This window comes from Diabrotica virgifera, chromosome 8 (assembly GCF_917563875.1).
Source record: "Diabrotica virgifera virgifera chromosome 8, PGI_DIABVI_V3a".
In the NCBI taxonomy this organism is placed as follows: Eukaryota; Metazoa; Arthropoda; class Insecta; order Coleoptera; family Chrysomelidae; genus Diabrotica; species Diabrotica virgifera.
This window is the reverse complement of record NC_065450.1, coordinates 63,410,769-63,430,421: the sequence shown is the minus strand read 5'-3', so window position 1 is coordinate 63,430,421 and position 19,653 is coordinate 63,410,769. Positions and strand designations below refer to the sequence as shown.

Genomic DNA, 19,653 nt, shown 5'->3' with positions numbered 1-19,653 from the left:
TCTCCTTGGCTAAGACAAAGAAGATGAATCCACTGAACCCCACTTTAATTTCAAAGAAGACTTAAAGATTAATACATTCAATGTTGTAACTGACACGCTTTATTCAGAAATGAATGAAAGGTCCGAAGTTTATTTCAGTCTTAATGAAAAATTTGGATTTTTAAACAACTTATCGTCAATTTACAATGAAGAAATCAAGGTAAAAGTTTCTATTTTGACTAAAAAGTATCGAATCGACATAGATGGTCACTTTGGAGAAGAGTGTGTGCAGTTCAAAGGCTTTGTTGAAGGTATATTTGATGAAGAAAGAGAACCTCATGACAACAAGATTACCAAGCCTCCGAGGAATACCTACACTTTTTGAGTATCTGAAGCTCATTCATGAAAAACAGTTAACAACATTATTTCCGAATATGGATACGGCTTTGCGCATTCTACTATGCGTGATGACATCTAATGCATTTGGAGAAAGATCATTTAGCGTGTTGAAAAGAATCAAAAACTACTTAAGGAAGTCGACTTCTGACGAAGATTCTAGATTGTCTAGTTTGGCTAGTTTTGTTTCAAATGCTGAGCTTTTAGACTTTAAAAATTTGATGAAAGATTTTGAAACCAAAAAAGCTAGAAAAGTGGGTGTTTAGAGTTTCGATATGATATTTATTATGAGTATGGAGTGGAGTGAGTGTCAATGTTAATCACTAATTTAACTTTATACAAATTATGAATTTAAGAACATGGCATTTAGGTCTGGATCCCGCGTATGAAAAAAAAGTTGATTAATAGCAAGCTGAAAATTTATTAACCTTTAACTACCCACGCATCAAATTATAACATAACTACACGCGTGGCGTAGTTTATACGCCACAAGAAAATACACTTAAAAACAGCGGATTTGTTTATTTATTTTTGAAAAAATATACTTAGTTGTTTGTTATAAACCTTATTCGGCATCAGTGAATACTTGGAGTTCCTTCTCAGTAAGCCAATTGGAATTTATAACTGGAATCAGGGAATAACTGGATTCCATGATAAATAAAATTACTAATAAAATTTTTTTTGAAATGTGATTTTTTACAGGAGAAAAAGTATTGATTATAAAGAAAAATATATTTTGTGCCATAATGACTAAAAAACATTTGAAATATGTACTTATATTACTACTTATATTAATATAATCGTGGCGTATATTGTCCACCACCGGAAAAAACAAATAATAAACTGTAAATTACGATCTTCACAGAACGCCGATTATAACGAAACTAAAACCAAATTGTAAAGCACATTCCAGTGATAGGTTAGAGGGATAAACAAGGTTAAAAATTAAATTTTTAAATATATTTGCAGTAGAATTCTTATATCTGGCGTGCAGAATATGCCAGCGCGTGTAGTTAAAGGTTAATAGCTTAAGTATGTCTAGTCGGACAAGCTTTGATATATGGGAACACTGGAACAGGGGCAGTTTTAATAATTGTGGAACAGGTTAAAAATTTGGAACTGTCAGACCACGAAAACGGTACATTTATTTTGTCCGACAGAATAGACTTAAACTCTCCGAACAGAGATTAAACTCTCATGCAAAAAGACTGTCATTTATCACCAAATGGGCGTTTTAATGAGTGGAACATGTAGAATATGTCAAATGACAGGAATTATGACAGGTGATAAATAGCAGTCTGATTTTTGCATGAGAGTTTAATCTCTGTTCGTAGAGTATAAGTCTATTCTGTCGGACAAAATAAATGTGCCGTTTTCGTGGTCTGACCGTTCCAAATTTTTAACCTGTCCCACAATTAAAACTGCCCCTGTTCCAGTGTTACCATATATCAAAGTTTATCCGACTAGACACCCTTAAACTATTAACAAATTTTCAGCTTGCTATTAATCAACTTTTTTTTCATACGCGGGATCCAGAGCTAATTGATGTTTTTCAGTTTAAGAGAATAATGAATTGAACGATCTAGAGGTTTATTTGTTGTATTCTTATGCCTGGTTGCACCAACAGATCTTAAGCTTAAGGCGTGCATTAAAGAAACTTATGCGTTGCACCATTGAGTCTTAGATCAATTTTCAGCTTGCTACAATGGATTGGCATGTGGATTGCATTGATAAGAATTTCAAAATTATGGTGCAATGTATGTGACACTTAAATCGGCCCTATCTCTAAGCTGAGCTGGGTTAAGCTGGATCTTAAAATTTGTTGGTGCAACCAGGCATTAATATTTTTATTTTTCATAACCGTAGTCTATTACTAGTACAGTTAGTACATATTATTTTGCTTGTTCTTTTACTTATAATGTCTTTTCAACTCGGCTTTTTTAGTCTTTTGTTGTCATCTGTACTTTCTCTCTCAGTCTCCATTCTTCTCAGCACCTCGTTGTTGGTCACGTGATCTGTCAAAGAGAACTTCAGCATCCTTCGAAAAACCAACATCTCAAAGGCTTCTATAAATATAGAATTCTTTCTATAAATTTTCTTTTTCGAAATTTCTATAAATATAGAAATTGTTGTTAGAGCTGTTTTGGGGTTTTAGCCAAATTTGCAAACCAAGATTATTTAATTAGTAAATACATTTCAACCTACTTATGCCCGTATTCAAATAGAACATTAGAGGCATTTCTATTCATTTATGTTATACATTGTATTACAAAATTTAAAAAGTAAAATTAAAATAAAAGTTTTAATTATTACTATTATTATAAAGTCTTTGTAGACCAGGGCGCATCTGTAAAAATATTAGCACATTTGGACGTTGAGAGGTGACTCAAATTTTTTTGCAGAAATTGCTTGAAAATAACTCAAATAATAATATTTGAGTTATCCTCCCTCTCAAAAAGGTCCGGAACATTGTTTAAATAATCAAAATGTCAAAAAATGAAGGAAAAATTCGATTTTTTTCTTCGTTTTTTGATTATAACTTTAAGAGTATTCATTTCCGAGAAAAGTTGTATTGACATAAAAGTTGTGTAATTAAATTTCCTACAATATAGAGTTGGTTGAAAATTTAAAAAATAGTCACCCTTGTTGCAAAATAGCAATAATTGGGAAAAAACTATACAAAAACAAGTATTCGCATTTTACGTTTTTCAACCATATATGCTAAACTTAGGACCTTCAAATTCCACCCAGAAAAACTATATGATATAGTAAAACAACACTGTAAATTTTATTAAGATCGGTTCAATAGATTTTGCAAAATAAATTTTGCAATCCAGCTTTCGCAAAAAAAATCATTTTTTCAAAATGTTACAGGACTGAAAATAAAGCAGATAGCAAGTTGAATTTTTTTTTGAGTATAGATGTGTACTGTACTTTTCATTTGCAATTTGCAAAACTAAAATTGATTAACTACCACGGCGTCAGTAATTTTTTTAAATAAACATTAATTATTGGTGCTACGCGCAGGACAGCGGATAGTTTGCTCTGATTGGGCATTCCAATGACCTTTGATAATGATAGATACATTTTAATTTTTATTACATTTCGATATAAATAAATAAATTTGTTTATTGGAAAATAAAAACACATACTCTATCCTTTGAAATAACACTTTTTTTAGCAAAAACTTTATTTGTTCATATATTTTAACTTGAGAATAAATGTTTATTATTTTTAAACATATACAATTGTTTAAACAATATTTCACAAACAATAATAAAATTAGTTTGATTTTTGTGGAATTAAAATATTAAAATACAACAAAATATAGAGTAAGAAAATAATATATTAGATGAAGATTGGAAGAAATTTTGGTGGAAATCAACTTCATGTGAATCGAACACCGCTGTCCTGCGCGTAGCCCCAATAATTAATGTTTATTTAAAAAAATTCCTGACGCCGTGGTAGTTAATCGATTTTAATTTTGCAAATTGCAAATGAAATGTACGGTACACTTCTATACGCAAAAAAAATTTCAACTTCCTATCTACTTTATTTTCAGTCCTGTAACATTTTGAAAAAATGAATTGTTTTTGCGAAAGCTGGATTGCAAAATTTATTTTGCAAAATCTATCGAACCGATCTTAATGAAATTTACAGTATTATTTTACTGTATCATAAAGTTTTTCTGGGTAAAATATGAAGGTCATAAGTGTAGCATAAATGGTTGAAAAACGTAAAATGCAAATACTTGTTTTTGTATGGTTTTTTTCGGAATTATTGCTATTTTGCAACAAGGGTGACTCTTTTTTCAACTTTTAACTAATTCTATATTGTAGGAAATTTAATTACGCAACTTTTATGGCAGTACATCTTTTCTGGGAAATGAATACTTTTAAAGTTATAATCAAAAAACGAAGAAAAAAATCGATTTTTTCCTTCATTTTTTGACATTTTAATTATTTAAACAATGTTCCGGACCTTTTTGAGAGGGAGGATAACTCAAATATTATTGTTTGAGTTATTTTCAAGCAATTTCTGCAAAAAAATTTGAGTCACCTCTCAACGTCCATCTCAAAACAGATGGGCCCTGGACTATTGTGCTTTAATTACATAATCGTGAAGTTATCGGGGGCCGCTCGGGGTAATTTGGCCTAGGGCCGCAAGTACCCTAAATCCGGCACTGCAGAGACAGGGGCGAATCGAGGATTGTTCTGAAGAAGGCTTTGGCTCATAAAGAGCTGTAACGCCACTGACGATGATGATGATGTCTTTATAAATTTGTAAAAACTTCAGGCAACAGATAGTTACCAAGGACTCTGCACTCCGATTTATAGAGAATTTTCTCTGTGTCTAAATTCTTTATAATTATTTTAGGTACTTTCAGATGTTGGAACATATCTTTACAAAGCGATTCCAGATACAAGACTTACAGTAAAAAAATACGCTGATACCAAATTTGAATATCTAGCGTATTGTTTGAAAGTTAAAGAAATGGACGACGAAGAATGTAGCTACGCTGCCTTACAAGAGCCGCTATATAGAGTTGAAACTGGAAACTATGAATACAGGTAAGTTAATTATATCGTGGGTATTCATATTCAATAGGGAACTTGCACAATTTTTTTATTACATAATAATGTTCACTTTTGTTTAAAAATGAGATTTCCAAAATTTCACGCTTCAAAAACTCGTAACACCTTAGAAATACGTATTTAAAGTCTTCAGCGGTATAAAATAGTTCAAACGACCCGTGACGTCACATAGTTTTACATTAGTTATTATTATGGTTATATTTCGCTGTGTCTACGTACACGCTAACGTGACGCAAATAAAAAAGTTAGGTATGTACACGCGAATTAAACTTCATCAAGCCAGTGACGTTATTATTTAGCGTGCGCAGTGACTGTATATTTTGGTACATGCTATTTTGATATGTTTAGCGTGTGTTTGATAGAAAAATATTTGTTAAAGGAAGGGAAGCAGAACTATTCAGATTCAGATGTTTCAAACTTAATTGTAATAAATCAATGTATATAATATAAAAGTATATATTTAGGTTAGCAAAATAAATATACGTATTTAGTTGACATAACACGTACAAAATATTGTTAAAATAATTTTTATACGTAAGTTAATTATTATAATCAACTATTCTAAATGGGAAATAAGCCACAATTTACCTTAAAAAATTATTTTATTAACGTTTCGACGTCCAAATCGGATGTCATTGTCAAAATACAAAAAATTCGTCAGATTAAATAAATTATTAGAAAAATTTTTTACTAAGCAACAACATTTTTGTTTAATTTAATAATATTTTGTATTTTGACAACGACGTCCGATTTAGACGTCGAAACGTTAATAAAATCATTTTTTGGTTAAATTGTGGCTTAGTTCCCATTTAGAATAGTTGATTACAAAAATGCCACAAGGATAATAGCTTCAGAACAAGTTAATTATTATTGTGAAAGCTTTAGGTCTTCCTTTTATTTTAATCTTTTACGGTAATACTATTTCATTTATAACTAAAATATATATATATATATATATATATATATATATATATATATATATATATATATATATATATATATGTTAATGTGATATTCAAAGATCGGTGTGCTCAAAGCACTTGATTAGATAATTAACTAATTAATTAAATTTAATTTTAATGATGCACTTATGATTTAATCACACTATTTAATGCTCTAATCTCAGGGTTTTATATTCTCGTGCTTCAATATCTCCTTTGCTTTACATATGATAAATAAGGTCAAAGATTAACGGAATAAAACACATATATGGTACAAAAGCATCTATTGAAATAAATTCACCCTCAAAATATCCTCTAAAAATAATATCTCCTATTCTGATTATTGAAATAACCCTACCACTATCTAAAGTACTTATTGAAATTTGCGTTATGAATAATTCTACAAAAAAAATAAAACTGTCTCTCGGATGATGAGTTGTCCAAATTCTTGTCTCTGGTCGCCTACAATTTACTCTTAGCAGCCCCCTATGTAGTCAGCAATCTCGCAACAAATTATTGCAAGCCTATTGTCATTAATGACCCCCTACAGATGCACGTATCTTTCAAAAAACAATGCTAGCCTTTTCTCCTCTCGATAAACTGAATCTATTTCTCGTTCCGGCATGCAACGGTGACTCTTGGAATATAAGTAGAACAATATAACTTACAGTGCTTTACGTGATGAGCTTCCGTCAGGACACTTATTTCAACAAACTCACAACTATTCACTTATCTGCCTTACTACTTCAGGAGACTCTTAGAGATCACCACTAGTCGACTTAACGATCATTTAACAACTGACTCTTCTTCCACCCTCTAACATTTCGCTAAACTCCCATTCTTCATACCTAGCCCCTCCTTTTTCCTTCTTCACCAATCCGAGTTCCTCAATTTTATCCCCATCTACCTTTCAGATAACAAACACCAATTTTCCCTACCATTAGAAATTTCCTAAAACTAATTACATGCCAATCGGTTTTTTTTTTCCTTTCTTAATATCTAAACAAAGATTACATTCATTTAAATTTCTAAATACAATTGTTCCCTCGCCGCAAAAGTCCATTTGGGAAACCCGGTCTCATTGTCCAAACACATAACCACTTTCTTATCATACTAACTGTACAAAGAAAATACTTAATCCCTATTTAAATTTTGTTTACCTACGGCCATCCAAAGATAATTGACTTTCATTTCTTCGAAATGAATTTTGGTATATTTTTATTATATGTTTTAACTTTTCTAAAATATTAAGATCGAAACCATATTAATTCAAATTTTACATATCTTAACAACTTCCCGCCATTTGATTTGCCGAAAAAATTCTGTTATTTATTTAAATGACACAAGTTTTTTTTAGGATCAAATTATTCCATTATGTTACCAAACTCTACTCATGATACTTATAAATGTCGTGAATGTTAAAAATACCCCGTATCTTGCCTGTCTCTATATGCGCTAATTCATAACTATTTACCCCATTTTCCGTATTGACCCTATATGGACCTTCAAATACCGGCATCAATTTAGCACAAATACCATTTTGTAAATTGGACACCCTCAGTGCCCTCACTAAAACTTTATCCCCTTTCTGGAATGTAACCGGCCTTCTTCTTCGGGTCCTCTCTTGCCTTTGGAGATATTTCTCTCCACTTCGTCTCAATCTTCGTTGAACCACCTCGATCACTTCTTCGTATTGTCTGGGGGCGGTGTCTTCCCACGGTCTCGTAGGCATTGTTCCTTTCATTACATATAAAGGCGTCTCCTTGGTAACCGTATTTGGTGCACAGTTCAAATACGTCTCTATTTCAAACACTTTTCTGTCCCAATGTCGATGATGTTCTTCCGCAGCAATTCTTAGAAATTTTGTGACTTCTTGTATAAAACGCTCTGATGGGTTGCTCTGTGGATGTCGGATGCTTACAAATTTTGTATTTATGCCTCTCTCTCTTAATTCCCCTTTAAAACGGTCATTCCTAAAGTATGTCGCATTGTCCAACAAAATATTGTCTGGTCTTCCCACTGTTTCGATAAAATCGTCTATCTTCCGAAGTATTTCAGCTCCTTTCGTGGTTCTACATGGGTACAGTTTTAAATACTTTGAGAAAACATCCACCATAACTAATATGTGTTTATTCCTCTGTGTTGTCGTTATTAAATCGCTCAACATATCAATGGCGACAATATCCAGTTTCTTCCGAGCTATGACGTTTTTTGTGATGTTTTCGTTTTTGAAATTCTTACTTTTACACTTTTGGCATGTCTCGCAATTTCGAGTCATCTCTTTGGCTATTGTATAGTCCTGTCGACAAATGTAGTTCTCCCTGAACATAAGCCACACCTTCCTGCTTCCAATGTGTCCGTTGTCACAGTGTAATTTTGCTAAAACTTCTTTTGCCATCTGTTCCGTGATTACATATAGTTCTTTACCATCGACCCTCTTAAAATATAAGTTATCTTCTTGTTCGGCCCTTTGCTTTTCTCTTTCATCCAGTTGTTCCTGATTTTCCCTGATCTGAGCCAAAGAAAATAAGCCTGCTTCTTCTCTCATTATGTTCATGCCAACGTGGAGAGTTTTGTGGTCCTCTTTGCGGAATTGTTCATCTCTCGTCAACGCATCAGCCAAGATATTGTCAGTTCCTTTGATATATTTAAATTCAAAATCATACTCTTGAAGTAAAAGAATGCCCCTATGAATTCTATTATTTACCAGCCTATTTTTCATTATATGTACCAAAGCTGCATGGTCTGTTTCAACGGTGAATTTTGCCCCTAGTAGGTAAAACCGTAATTTATTTACACAAAATAACACACTGGCGAACTCTAATTCAGTGACGCTGTACTTTCTCTCATATGTTTTGGTTACATGGGAGACAAAACAGATTGGCACCTCTACATCGTCTTGGATCTGTGATAACACCCCTGCGAATTTTGTTATGGAAGCATCGGTCCGGAGAATGAAAGGTTGATCATATCTTGGGTGGTGTACTCTTACAGCTGTGGAGAAAGCTCCTTTTAAATTTTTGAAAGCCATTTCTTGTTCCGTTCCCCATTTCCACCTAACATTTTTCTTAAGTAATGCTATCAACGGTATTTCTTTTGTGCTGATGTCTGGTATTAGTTTTTTGAAATAGTTTACCATTCCCAAAAATCCCCGCAATGTTTTTAAATTGGTTGGCCTAGCGTAGTTATTTATAATTTCGATTCTATCTTCTGCAAGACTAATCCCTTTTGTGTCTAATTTGAATCCTAAATACAGTATTTCCTTTTGGAAAAACTGACACTTTTGAATATTTAATTTCAATCCCGCTTGATCCAGTTCTTCTAGCACAGTGTGAATATGTCGTAGATGGCTTGTTATATCCGGTGAGAAAATTAATAAATCATCTATGTAATGTACAACAAATTCTTCATGCCTATTTAAGATTGTGTTCAATGCGCGAACCAAAGCAGCGCATGCACTCTGTAGGCCAAATGGTACCACCCTAAATCGGTATACCACTCCGTCGATCGAAAAAGCGGTATAATTTCGACATTTCTCTGCCAAAGGTATTAACCAAAAACTATGTTTCAAATCGATTTTGGAAAAAATGTGTGACCCTGTGATTCGTCCAAATATGGCTTCGATGTTCAAAGGCGCTTCGTATTGCGCGATTGTGTGTGAATTAATGTTTCTTGCATCTAAACATAATCGCAAATCACCACTCGATTTTTTAACGCATACTATCGGGTTGATATATGGAGAGTCACATCTTTCTATCACCTTGTCTTCGATCATTTTTTCAATTTCCTGTCCGACGCTTTGCCTGTATTTATACGGGATTGGATATGTCTTGGATTTAAAATTTTCTAAGTTTTTAACTTTAAAAGAATGTTCATAATTTTTAGCCACTCGGCTTTCTTCATTAATCAAATCTCCATAATTTTCTAGAATCTTCTCTACTTCCTTTTCCATGTTTTCTCCACATTTTAATTTTCTTTCATCCTCATTTTGTTCGCATGTGTTCACTGTCCATAATATTTCTTCATAAAATTCTGGATTCTCGTCCATTATTGCCATTTCTTCTCTGTCCTCATCCTTTATTTCTTCTTCTGTTTTTTTTATCTTCAATTTCCATTTGGTATCCCGAGCACCATGTTTCTACTGCTTTCATTTCTCTTATGAGAACTTCCTTTTCTTCCTGCTTCCTTTCTGTTTTATCGTCGATTGCCGACAATTCTTCCGTATCTTCGATTTCCTGTCTTTCTCTTGTATCCACCGTGTTTTCCTTCTTTCTTTTTGAACTCTTCTTCTTTTTCTTTCTTCTTTTTTTTTTTTGGTTGATTTTTTTCTTGTACTTTCGGTTTTTCCTCTACAGTCATATTGATTTCTTTATGTTTTTCCTGTTCATTTATCTTTTCAACAATTATTTTCCTCTCTATTTCCGTTTCTTCTTCTATGTTGTCTGGTTCTGCTCTGATTTCCAGTTTATTCTCCGAAAAATTTATGGTGATGTGTTTTTCACTCAATTCATCAATTCCCGCTATCATATCATGGTTTAAATCTTCGATCACCACACATTGCATAATATAGTATTTGTCTCCCACTCTGATCCGCACTCCCAAACCTTCATTTACTGTCGTCAATTTTTTGTTGTTTGCACCCACTAAAACAACCCTAGGAATTTTGTACACAAATCTGTCCAAATTTAATTCTTTTACTAGTTTCTTATTGATTAACGATATCTCCGATCCAGAATCAATCAAAATTTTAATCGCTTTATGTTTTATAAATGCATCTAAGAATATTAAATTGGAATTAGAACTTTGTCTTTCATTTCCCGCCAACTGTATAAACTCTCTCGGATGACAAAATATACCGGAGAGTTGTTTATGTTTGTTCAGTGGATGCTTTATTGAAAATCCTGTCTGGATTCATTGCATATATCTTCTTCCTCGTTTTCTATTGTTACATGATTCATCTCCCTTCTATTTTGTCGTTGGAAATTCTGATTGTTTCTACCGTCCCTTTGTTCGTTCGTATTCCTAGTCGGAGGATTTTGTGCATCTCTGTTTCTGTTGTGATTTTCATATGTTCTATTTTTTGCGTGATTCCTGTTATCATAATTTTGTTGTCTATTGTAATTTTGGTATTCTCTCGGCCTATCTTCGTTTGTTGATTGGGCATGTCGGTTTCTCTGGTCATAATTTGATTGATACCTTCTTGCCGGTCCATTATATTGTTCATGTTGTCTTCTGTTTCGCATTTCTCTTCGTTTTGCTTCCCTTACTTGAAGGAATTGGCACAAACTATCAATATCTTGATAGTTTCTCAAAATCACGTGGTCCTCCAGCGTTTCTTCGAAATGTCTGCTTATCATTTCTACCAGTTGTTCGGTAGAGTATTTGTAGTCTAGATATTTGGAATTGTTATATATCTGCAAAGCATATCTTTCCTCCGATATTCCCATTTTCTCGTGATATCTTCCATTCTGTAGCTCTTGGTTGATTTCCCTCTGTTTAACTTTCCCCCAGAAATAGTTGAGAAATTTATTTTCGAAATCTGTCCAATTTTCAAACTCATCTTCTTTACTTTCATACCATAACGCTGCTCCTTCTTTCAGATGGTTTCTAATTGTTTCTTTGCAGTCGTCAAAATATCTAATATGTTGCAATTTGGTTCTCAAATTTTTAACAAATGGTACTGGGTGTGTTTTTCTAATATCCCCGCCAAATTGTATTTTCGCGTCGCTTGTACCATGGATAATCATTTCCCTTCTTTCTCCACAATTCTGTTGATTCTTGAGTTCCGCAATTTGTTTTTCGTTTTGCTTAAATTTTTCTTCTATTTCTCGCCTGTCTTCTTGTATTGCATTTTCAAATTTGCTTTCTAACTGTTCTAATTCCATCTTCTGCACATTCTTAATATCCTTCATTTTAGTTTCTATTTCTTCTCGTTGCATCTCCAGTTTCCTTTCTGTTTCTTCTCTAACTTTTTCTAAACAGGCTTTCATTTCATTTTCATATTTTTCCAAACGCTTTTTCAATTTGCCATCATTCTCTTCCAATTTCTGTTCTATTCTCTGTGATATTTCTCTTTGTGTTTCTTCCATGGCTCGTTTTGATTCCTGTTGATTTTCTTGCATTGTCCTTTTTGTTTCCTGTTGATTTCTATCCATTTGTTGTGACTGGAGTTGCATCAGTTGCAATAGTTTCTCTATTCCTGTTAATTCCTGTTCTTTTCTCTCCACAATCGTTGTATCTCCTTCATTATCCAATCCTTCTTCAACAATTTTTTCCTCTTCTCTGTTTTCTTGCATTTTGCTTTGCCTCCTTGTGGTCGACATGTTGTTTCTTTTCGTTACTGTTTTCTTTGTCCCCGCCAAATGTGAAATTTTACAACACTCTATAAGTTGCAGAACACGACAAATATTTCTCCCCAAATTTAATAAATTTTCGCCACAAATATCAAATATGCAATCAGTAAATTTCAAAATAAATATCAAATGTACGATTGGTAAAAAAAAATCAAATAATTCAATGGCAGTAAATATCCAATACCTACGATCAATCCATAAATCAAAATTATTTTTACACCTGGAAAAATTGTCAAATTATCTCTGGATCACCTGTAGTTATTCCTTATCTCTTTCCCTACCATCAAATGCAAAGCTGCGATATTTTTAAGCCACCACGTTCTGGGCTCCAGTTAATGTGATATTCAAAGATCGGTGTGCTCAAAGCACTTGATTAGATAATTAACTAATTAATTAAATTTAATTTTAATGATGCACTTATGATTTAATCACACTATTTAATGCTCTAATCTCAGGGTTTTATATTCTCGTGCTTCAATATCTCCTTTGCTTTACATATGATAAATAAGGTCAAAGATTAACGGAATAAAACACATATATGGTACAAAAGCATCTATTGAAATAAATTCACCCTCAAAATATCCTCTAAAAATAATATCTCCTATTCTGATTATTGAAATAACCCTACCACTATCTAAAGTACTTATTGAAATTTGCGTTATGAATAATTCTACAAAAAAAATAAAACTGTCTCTCGGATGATGAGTTGTCCAAATTCTTGTCTCTGGTCGCCTACAATTTACTCTTAGCAGCCCCCTATGTAGTCAGCAATCTCGCAACAAATTATTGCAAGCCTATTGTCATTAATGACCCCCTACAGATGCACGTATCTTTCAAAAAACAATGCTAGCCTTTTCTCCTCTCGATAAACTGAATCTATTTCTCGTTCCGGCATGCAACGGTGACTCTTGGAATATAAGTAGAACAATATAACTTACAATGCTTTACGTGATGAGCTTCCGTCAGGACACTTATTTCAACAAACTCACAACTATTCACTTATCTGCCTTACTACTTCAGGAGACTCTTAGAGATCACCACTAGTCGACTTAACGATCATTTAACAACTGACTCTTCTTCCACCCTCTAACATTTCGCTAAACTCCCATTCTTCATACCTAGCCCCTCCTTTTTCCTTCTTCACCAATCCGAGTTCCTCAATTTTATCCCCATCTACCTTTCAGATAACAAACACCAATTTTCCCTACCATTAGAAATTTCCTAAAACTAATTACATGCCAATCGGTTTTTTTTTTCCTTTCTTAATATCTAAACAAAGATTACATTCATTTAAATTTCTAAATACAATTGTTCCCTCGCCGCAAAAGTCCATTTGGGAAACCCGGTCTCATTGTCCAAACACATAACCACTTTCTTATCATACTAACTGTACAAAGAAAATACTTAATCCCTATTTAAATTTTGTCTACCTACGGCCATCCAAAGATAATTGACTTTCATTTCTTCGAAATGAATTTTGGTATATTTTTATTATATGTTTTAACTTTTCTAAAATATTAAGATCGAAACCATATTAATTCAAATTTTACATATCTTAACAATATATATATATATATATATATATATATATATATATATATATATATATATATATATATTAATTTATAGTCTGTTATCTTTTTTGTACTGTTTTAAAATGTTCTTAAACTCATTAAAAGAACTAAATAATTGTCCACACTCCGTAGTTAATTTAAAAACAAACACTAAACAAATAAAAAATAAGAAACCACTGACACTCTAACTTTTTTATTTGCGTACACGTTAGCTTATACCTAGACACAACCTTATATTTAGGTATATTCTTCTTCTCCTTCTTTAGTTTATTGGCCTCCACCTACTTGGTTATTTGGCAAGCTCATCGTCGTGGAATAAGTAAAAAATATTTATATTCTAATGACATTTATCGTATGTCATTGTAATAATATATACCAGTTTGTTAAAATTGTAGTTTTATACTGTTTTTAAAGGAAAGGAACGAAGGTTTACTATTGAAAATAAAACCATTTTGTAAAAGTACAAATTTTTATATGAATAGTTCAAACGATCAAAAACACTTGTAACGTCACATAAATGTATTTTCTACTGACGTTTATAACGTATAATTTAAAATTCTGTTTACTTTATTGGAAAAATGTAAATGTAAAACCAAGTGACGTCACGACGCGTTTTGGACCACCTGTTTTAATTTGAATTTTTAATCGTCTTTAGGGACCAAACGAAAGACAAACAAAACTTTTTTATCTTTGATACATGTTTTAAATTATGTTCTGTTGTGATTTATAACATTTTTTTCGAATTTAAAAATTTATGCAAGTTCCCTATTCTGTAAATAAACAACTTGATCAACTGCAATATTTATTAAATTTGTGGAAGCCGTTGGGCAGATCTTTACAGGTAAAGATCTGCTTCCGAGAGGGATGTGGCAAAGGAGACACACAACCCAGGCTGTGTGGTTACCTCTGGTAGACACAGGGTTCTTGGAAGGAAACTCTTTTAAGTCAAGTAGAGAATGATTCTGAAAACACTTGGATCTATCTCAAAAACAAAATAATTGAGACTGCGAAAGACTATAAGACACCTGTTTACACAAACCGTAACCCATACATAGCTTATGACACTTAGACTGTGATTGAATGGAGAAAAGAACATAAAACTAGAACGAACTATGAAAACAGAGCGTCATAGAAAGGAATAAGAAGGGAATGCCTCAAAGACAAAGCGGATTACATCTCCTAAATATCCAAAAAAATAGAACATGGTTGTCGAAATGAACCAAAATCTCCATTTTAAAAGGTTAAACTCCTTACCAGATAATTTAAACCTTAAACGTGGTCTGTGATTTATAAGGAAGGTACCTAATCTAAACTCGGACCACGAAACCTGTGACAGTCCATTCCTACTTTTTCTAACTGTTTAACTACGTGTATGGATGCTTCTATCCTTTACCAGCTTACAACGTTTCACATTCCAACATTCATCGTTCTTATTCATTGCGATGGTCGTTTTCCATATATGTATATGTTTTTATAACAGACTATTTTTTACAAGGGTCGTAATATTTTTAGAATATCATCTAATAGTCGTATTAATAATAACGTTTTCAAACTTTCAGGTTAATTTTACGATGTAGACAACTCGCCAGATCAAGATTTGCTAAATTGAGAGCAGATGTATTGGTTAAAATGGAATTGCTGGACAACAAACATGTGCAATCGCTTGGAGGTCATTTGGTTAAAGTCATAAAGGGTTTGACAGAGCTGCATACAAGAACTGTAGAATTACTAAATGGACCTGCGCTGTTTCCGGTTGAAGTCGACTTAACCACTAACGCTTTTCAATATAAATCTACAACCCCTGTAGCACAGGTAAATAATATGAAATATCTACGGTAAGGGCCGGATTTAAGGGGGGACAGGCTGGTCATTTGCCCGGGGCCCCCACATGCCAGGAGCCCCCACAAAGCCCCAAAAGTAAGAGGTGTTCATTTAAACAGATATTGGCAGGAGATACAGGAACTCGACAATGTATGACAAGTATGTTTAAAATTCTTCTTCTTCTTCTTTTTGTGTAGACATGACCATTTTAAATGTGCCTCCAGTAGGTTGTCATTCCACCTTTTTCGTGGTCTTCCCACTGATCGCCTTCTTATTGGGAAACCGTCTCTCGCCGTCCTGACTACTCAATTTGTTGTTATTCGGCTTATGTGGTCCTTCCATTCTACCCTTCTGTTTTCACCCAGTTATTAGGTGTATTTCACCCAGGTGTTGTCCACCTTGCATCTCCGTCATATAGCTCTATCTCATAGTGTCTTACCATCGATTTTTCGAAGTGTTTTCATCTCTGCTGTTTCTAGCATTCTTTTTGTCCTCTCTGTATCAGGTCGTGTTTCTGCCGCGTACGTCATTATTGGTCTGATGACTGTTTTGTAAATTCTGCCTTTCACTTCTTTTCCGATGTTTTTATTTCTCCATATTGTTTCATTCAGGCAACCTGCGGCTCTGTTTGCTTTATTCAGTTGACATTTCACTTCTGTTTCGAGCTTTCCGTAGCTAGATAGTGTGATGCGTAGTGATTAAACTCCATGACTTGTTCTATTATTTGACCATCCAGCTCTCTAATTTACACCTTATTAGATTAGCTGTTATAACCATGCATTTAGTCTTTTTTGGGGAAATTAACATGTTAAATTTTTTAGCGGTTATGTTAAATTGGTGCAGCATTTTTTTTATTTGTTTTTAAATACATCTGTTACATCACAAAAAAAAGTAACACTAAGCATTTTTGTTGAACGAACAAAAAATGTGAGAGGAGTTTTAGTTCAATGACTATCAACTCCTAGTAGGTTTGTTACTAATAACTACACTGTCACTTAATTTCACATAAAACCTTAAAACACTTGTTCTAAATGGCAAGTAAAGAGGAGTTCTAATTTTCAATCTATTTAGTTGTGTAGAGTTGTCCAATAAATTCACTGCCAATTCGTTGGGGTGCTTTTCCAGTCGTTTGAAATATCTATCACTGCATTTGATGATCATCTGCTTCACTGTCTCGATTTTCAAGTCCCTGTAAATGTCTGCATTTGGAATGAACCACGGTGCATTTGTGATAGCACAAAGAACCTTGGATTGAAACAGCTCCAGTATTGCTAGGTTGCTGTCTGCTGCAGTTCCACACAGTTCAATCCCGTATGTCCAGATGGGCCGGATGATTGCTTTATAAACTAATATTATATTAGATATAGATAAGGTGGATTTTCGGCCGAGTAACCAGTAGTGTTTTTTGTATTTTATTCCTAATTTCTTCCTCTTCGTCCAGATGTGTGTTATCCATGTTAGCCCTTGTCAAGGTGTAATCAGAGATATTTTACAGTATCATTTTTAGGAATATTCTTGTTATGTATTAGGATATTCGGTGTTTCTTGGTGACACTTAGTGAATACTACGTTAATTGATTTTGCTTCGTTGATCTTTATCTTCCATTTCTTATCCCATATTTCAACTAGATGTATGTTTTGTTGCAATATTTCAGCTGCCTGTATGGGATCTGGGTTTTTTTACCAGAATTGCAGTGTCATCTGAATTGGTCCCAAGACTCTGCCTTGCGGGACCCCAGCATTTATGTTGTGAATTTGGTGCAGCATACGTTGTCAATCATCTTCACTTTTGTTTAAAAGTAAGGAGCGTAAAGGTGATGTACTTACTACATTGTTCCTGGTTGTATTTCACCTTCCACTGGGCGAGTGTATTGCTTTATTTGTAAATTATTATGTAGTGTTCGTACATATTTTAGCCACAGTGGATTTTGTGGTTGGAAACATGCAGGTAGTAGGCTTATGGATCACGAAATGTCTAAAGCATACTTCTCTTCGTTTTATTATTCGTTTTCAATTTTTCTTTCTGCTTCCTCCCACATGTGACTTTCATGAGGTAATGGTCCGAATCGATTTTAGCTCCTCTTATATTTCTTACATGTTGAATACTATTCATGTATTTCATCATCATCATCAGCCTCTCTCAATCCACTGCTGGACATAGGCCTCCCGTGTTTGTCTCCAAAGTGTTCTATCTTGTGCTTTGTGTATCCAGTTTTTTGTTGTCTTTCGTAAGTCGTCTTTCCATCGTGTTGGTGGTCTTCCTCTGCTACGTTTATCGGCTCTTGGTCTCCATTCAACTAGTTTGCGAGTCCATCTTTCGTCCTTTATTCTGGCAACGTGTCCAGCCCATTTCCATTTTAAGTTACAGCTTCTTTCAATGACGTCTATGACTTTGGTCTTAGCTCGTAGATCTTCGTTTCTAATCCTGTCTCGCAGAATGGCCCCTATCATTGATCTCTCCATTCTTCTCTCATTCATCTTTTGTAATAAAATATTTTCAATAGCAATACCTAACCCCAAGAAGGGGTCCGGACAAATAATCCCCGGACAAATAATCCCGGACAAAAAATCCCCACAAATTATCCCTGGACAAAAAACCCCGGACAAAAAATCCCCGGACAAATAATCCCCGGACAAAAAATCCCCATAAAAAATCCCCACAAAAAATCCCCAAGAAATATTTGCTGCCGAATAGTTATCTAAAAGTTTTCCCGAAATTTTAACAAATTTCGGATTCCAATTCCATGCTGAAAAGTTCAAATTTTAGTTTTTCCAGTTTTGTCCAGAGTTTTTTCAAAAATCGGGAAGATATGGGAATGAGCTAAGGCCCCGTTCTCATGACAGGCGCTTAACGCGCGTTTTGATAACGCGCGATTACAACTACATACATTTTACTGTAGACCGTGCACATGCTAACGCGCGTTTTAGGTCATTAAGCAGCGCGTTGGCATGTGAACGGTCTCAAGTAAAATGTATGTAGTTGTAATTGCGCGTTATCAAAATGCGCTTTAAGCGCCTGTCATGAAAACGGGGCCTTAGCTCATTCCCCATATTTTCCACGATTTTTGAAAAAAAAAACTCACACTCTTTTGTCATGTATTAACAAATAAAGTTAACTAAAATATAACACAAATTAAGTTTTCAGCGTGGAATTGGAATTCGAAATTTGTTAAAATTTCAGGAAAACTTAGAGAACTATACGACAGCAAATATTTCTTAGGGATTTTTTGTCCGGGATATTTTGTCCAAAAAAATTTGTGGGAATTATTCGTCCGGAATTTTCTGTGGGGATTGTTTGTCCGGGGGTTATTTGTCCGGGGATTTTTTGTCCAGGAATAATTTGTGGGGATATTTTGTCCAGGATTATTTGTCCGGGGATTATTTGTCCTAGCTTCCCAAGAATTTTAATTTAGTATCCCTGCTTAGTTTCTTCTTCTTCTTCTTTTTTGTATGTAGGCTTTAAAGCCTGTTTTTTCTTCAATATTATCCCTAGATTGTTTAAATTCTCGCACCATCTTTTCTTGGTCTGCAAATACTCTTAGTCGGACAGATAGAAGCGGATTTTGTGCGTGATAAGTAATATGAAAAAACTATACGGGGATATGTTAAATTAGTTGTGTACATGACTTTCACCAACGGCCGGAAACCAGAGTGGGGGCCAAAGGTAACGGGTCAAATTCGCGGTTTTTATTATTTTTTTTGTGACGCTCATGATCGAGATAGTGCACCAAAATTTGGGAATAAGTAGGTCATGACGTAACTAAGTAAAATCTCTAGGAGCGGAACGCTGCGTGGCCGACAAAGGGGTGGGGGTAGGGGTGAATATAAAAAATATAAAGGTTTTTTTGCGACGTTCGTGATTGAGATAGTGGATTAAAATTTGGGAATAAGTAGACCATGACATTACTAAGTAAAAGCCCCAGAGCCGGAAACCAGAGTGGGGGACGAGGGTAGTTATAAGGGGTAAAAGTCGCGGTTTTTATTATTTTTTTTTT

At 34.0% G+C, this 19,653-nt stretch overlaps 1 protein-coding gene across 4 annotated transcripts in view; it reads left to right on the top strand.

Moving 5' to 3' along the window:
* LOC126890765 (PRKCA-binding protein-like) overlaps positions 1 to 19,653 on the top strand; it is an 87,702-nt gene that overhangs the window by 58,916 nt on the left and 9,133 nt on the right. For all 4 annotated transcript variants that reach the window (XM_050659947.1, XM_050659945.1, XM_050659944.1 and 1 more), the window contains 2 exons: positions 4,753 to 4,946; positions 15,398 to 15,650. In XM_050659947.1, coding sequence (XP_050515904.1) covers positions 4,753 to 4,946; positions 15,398 to 15,650 — 447 coding nt within the window. The remainder of the gene's footprint in view (positions 1 to 4,752; positions 4,947 to 15,397; positions 15,651 to 19,653) is intronic.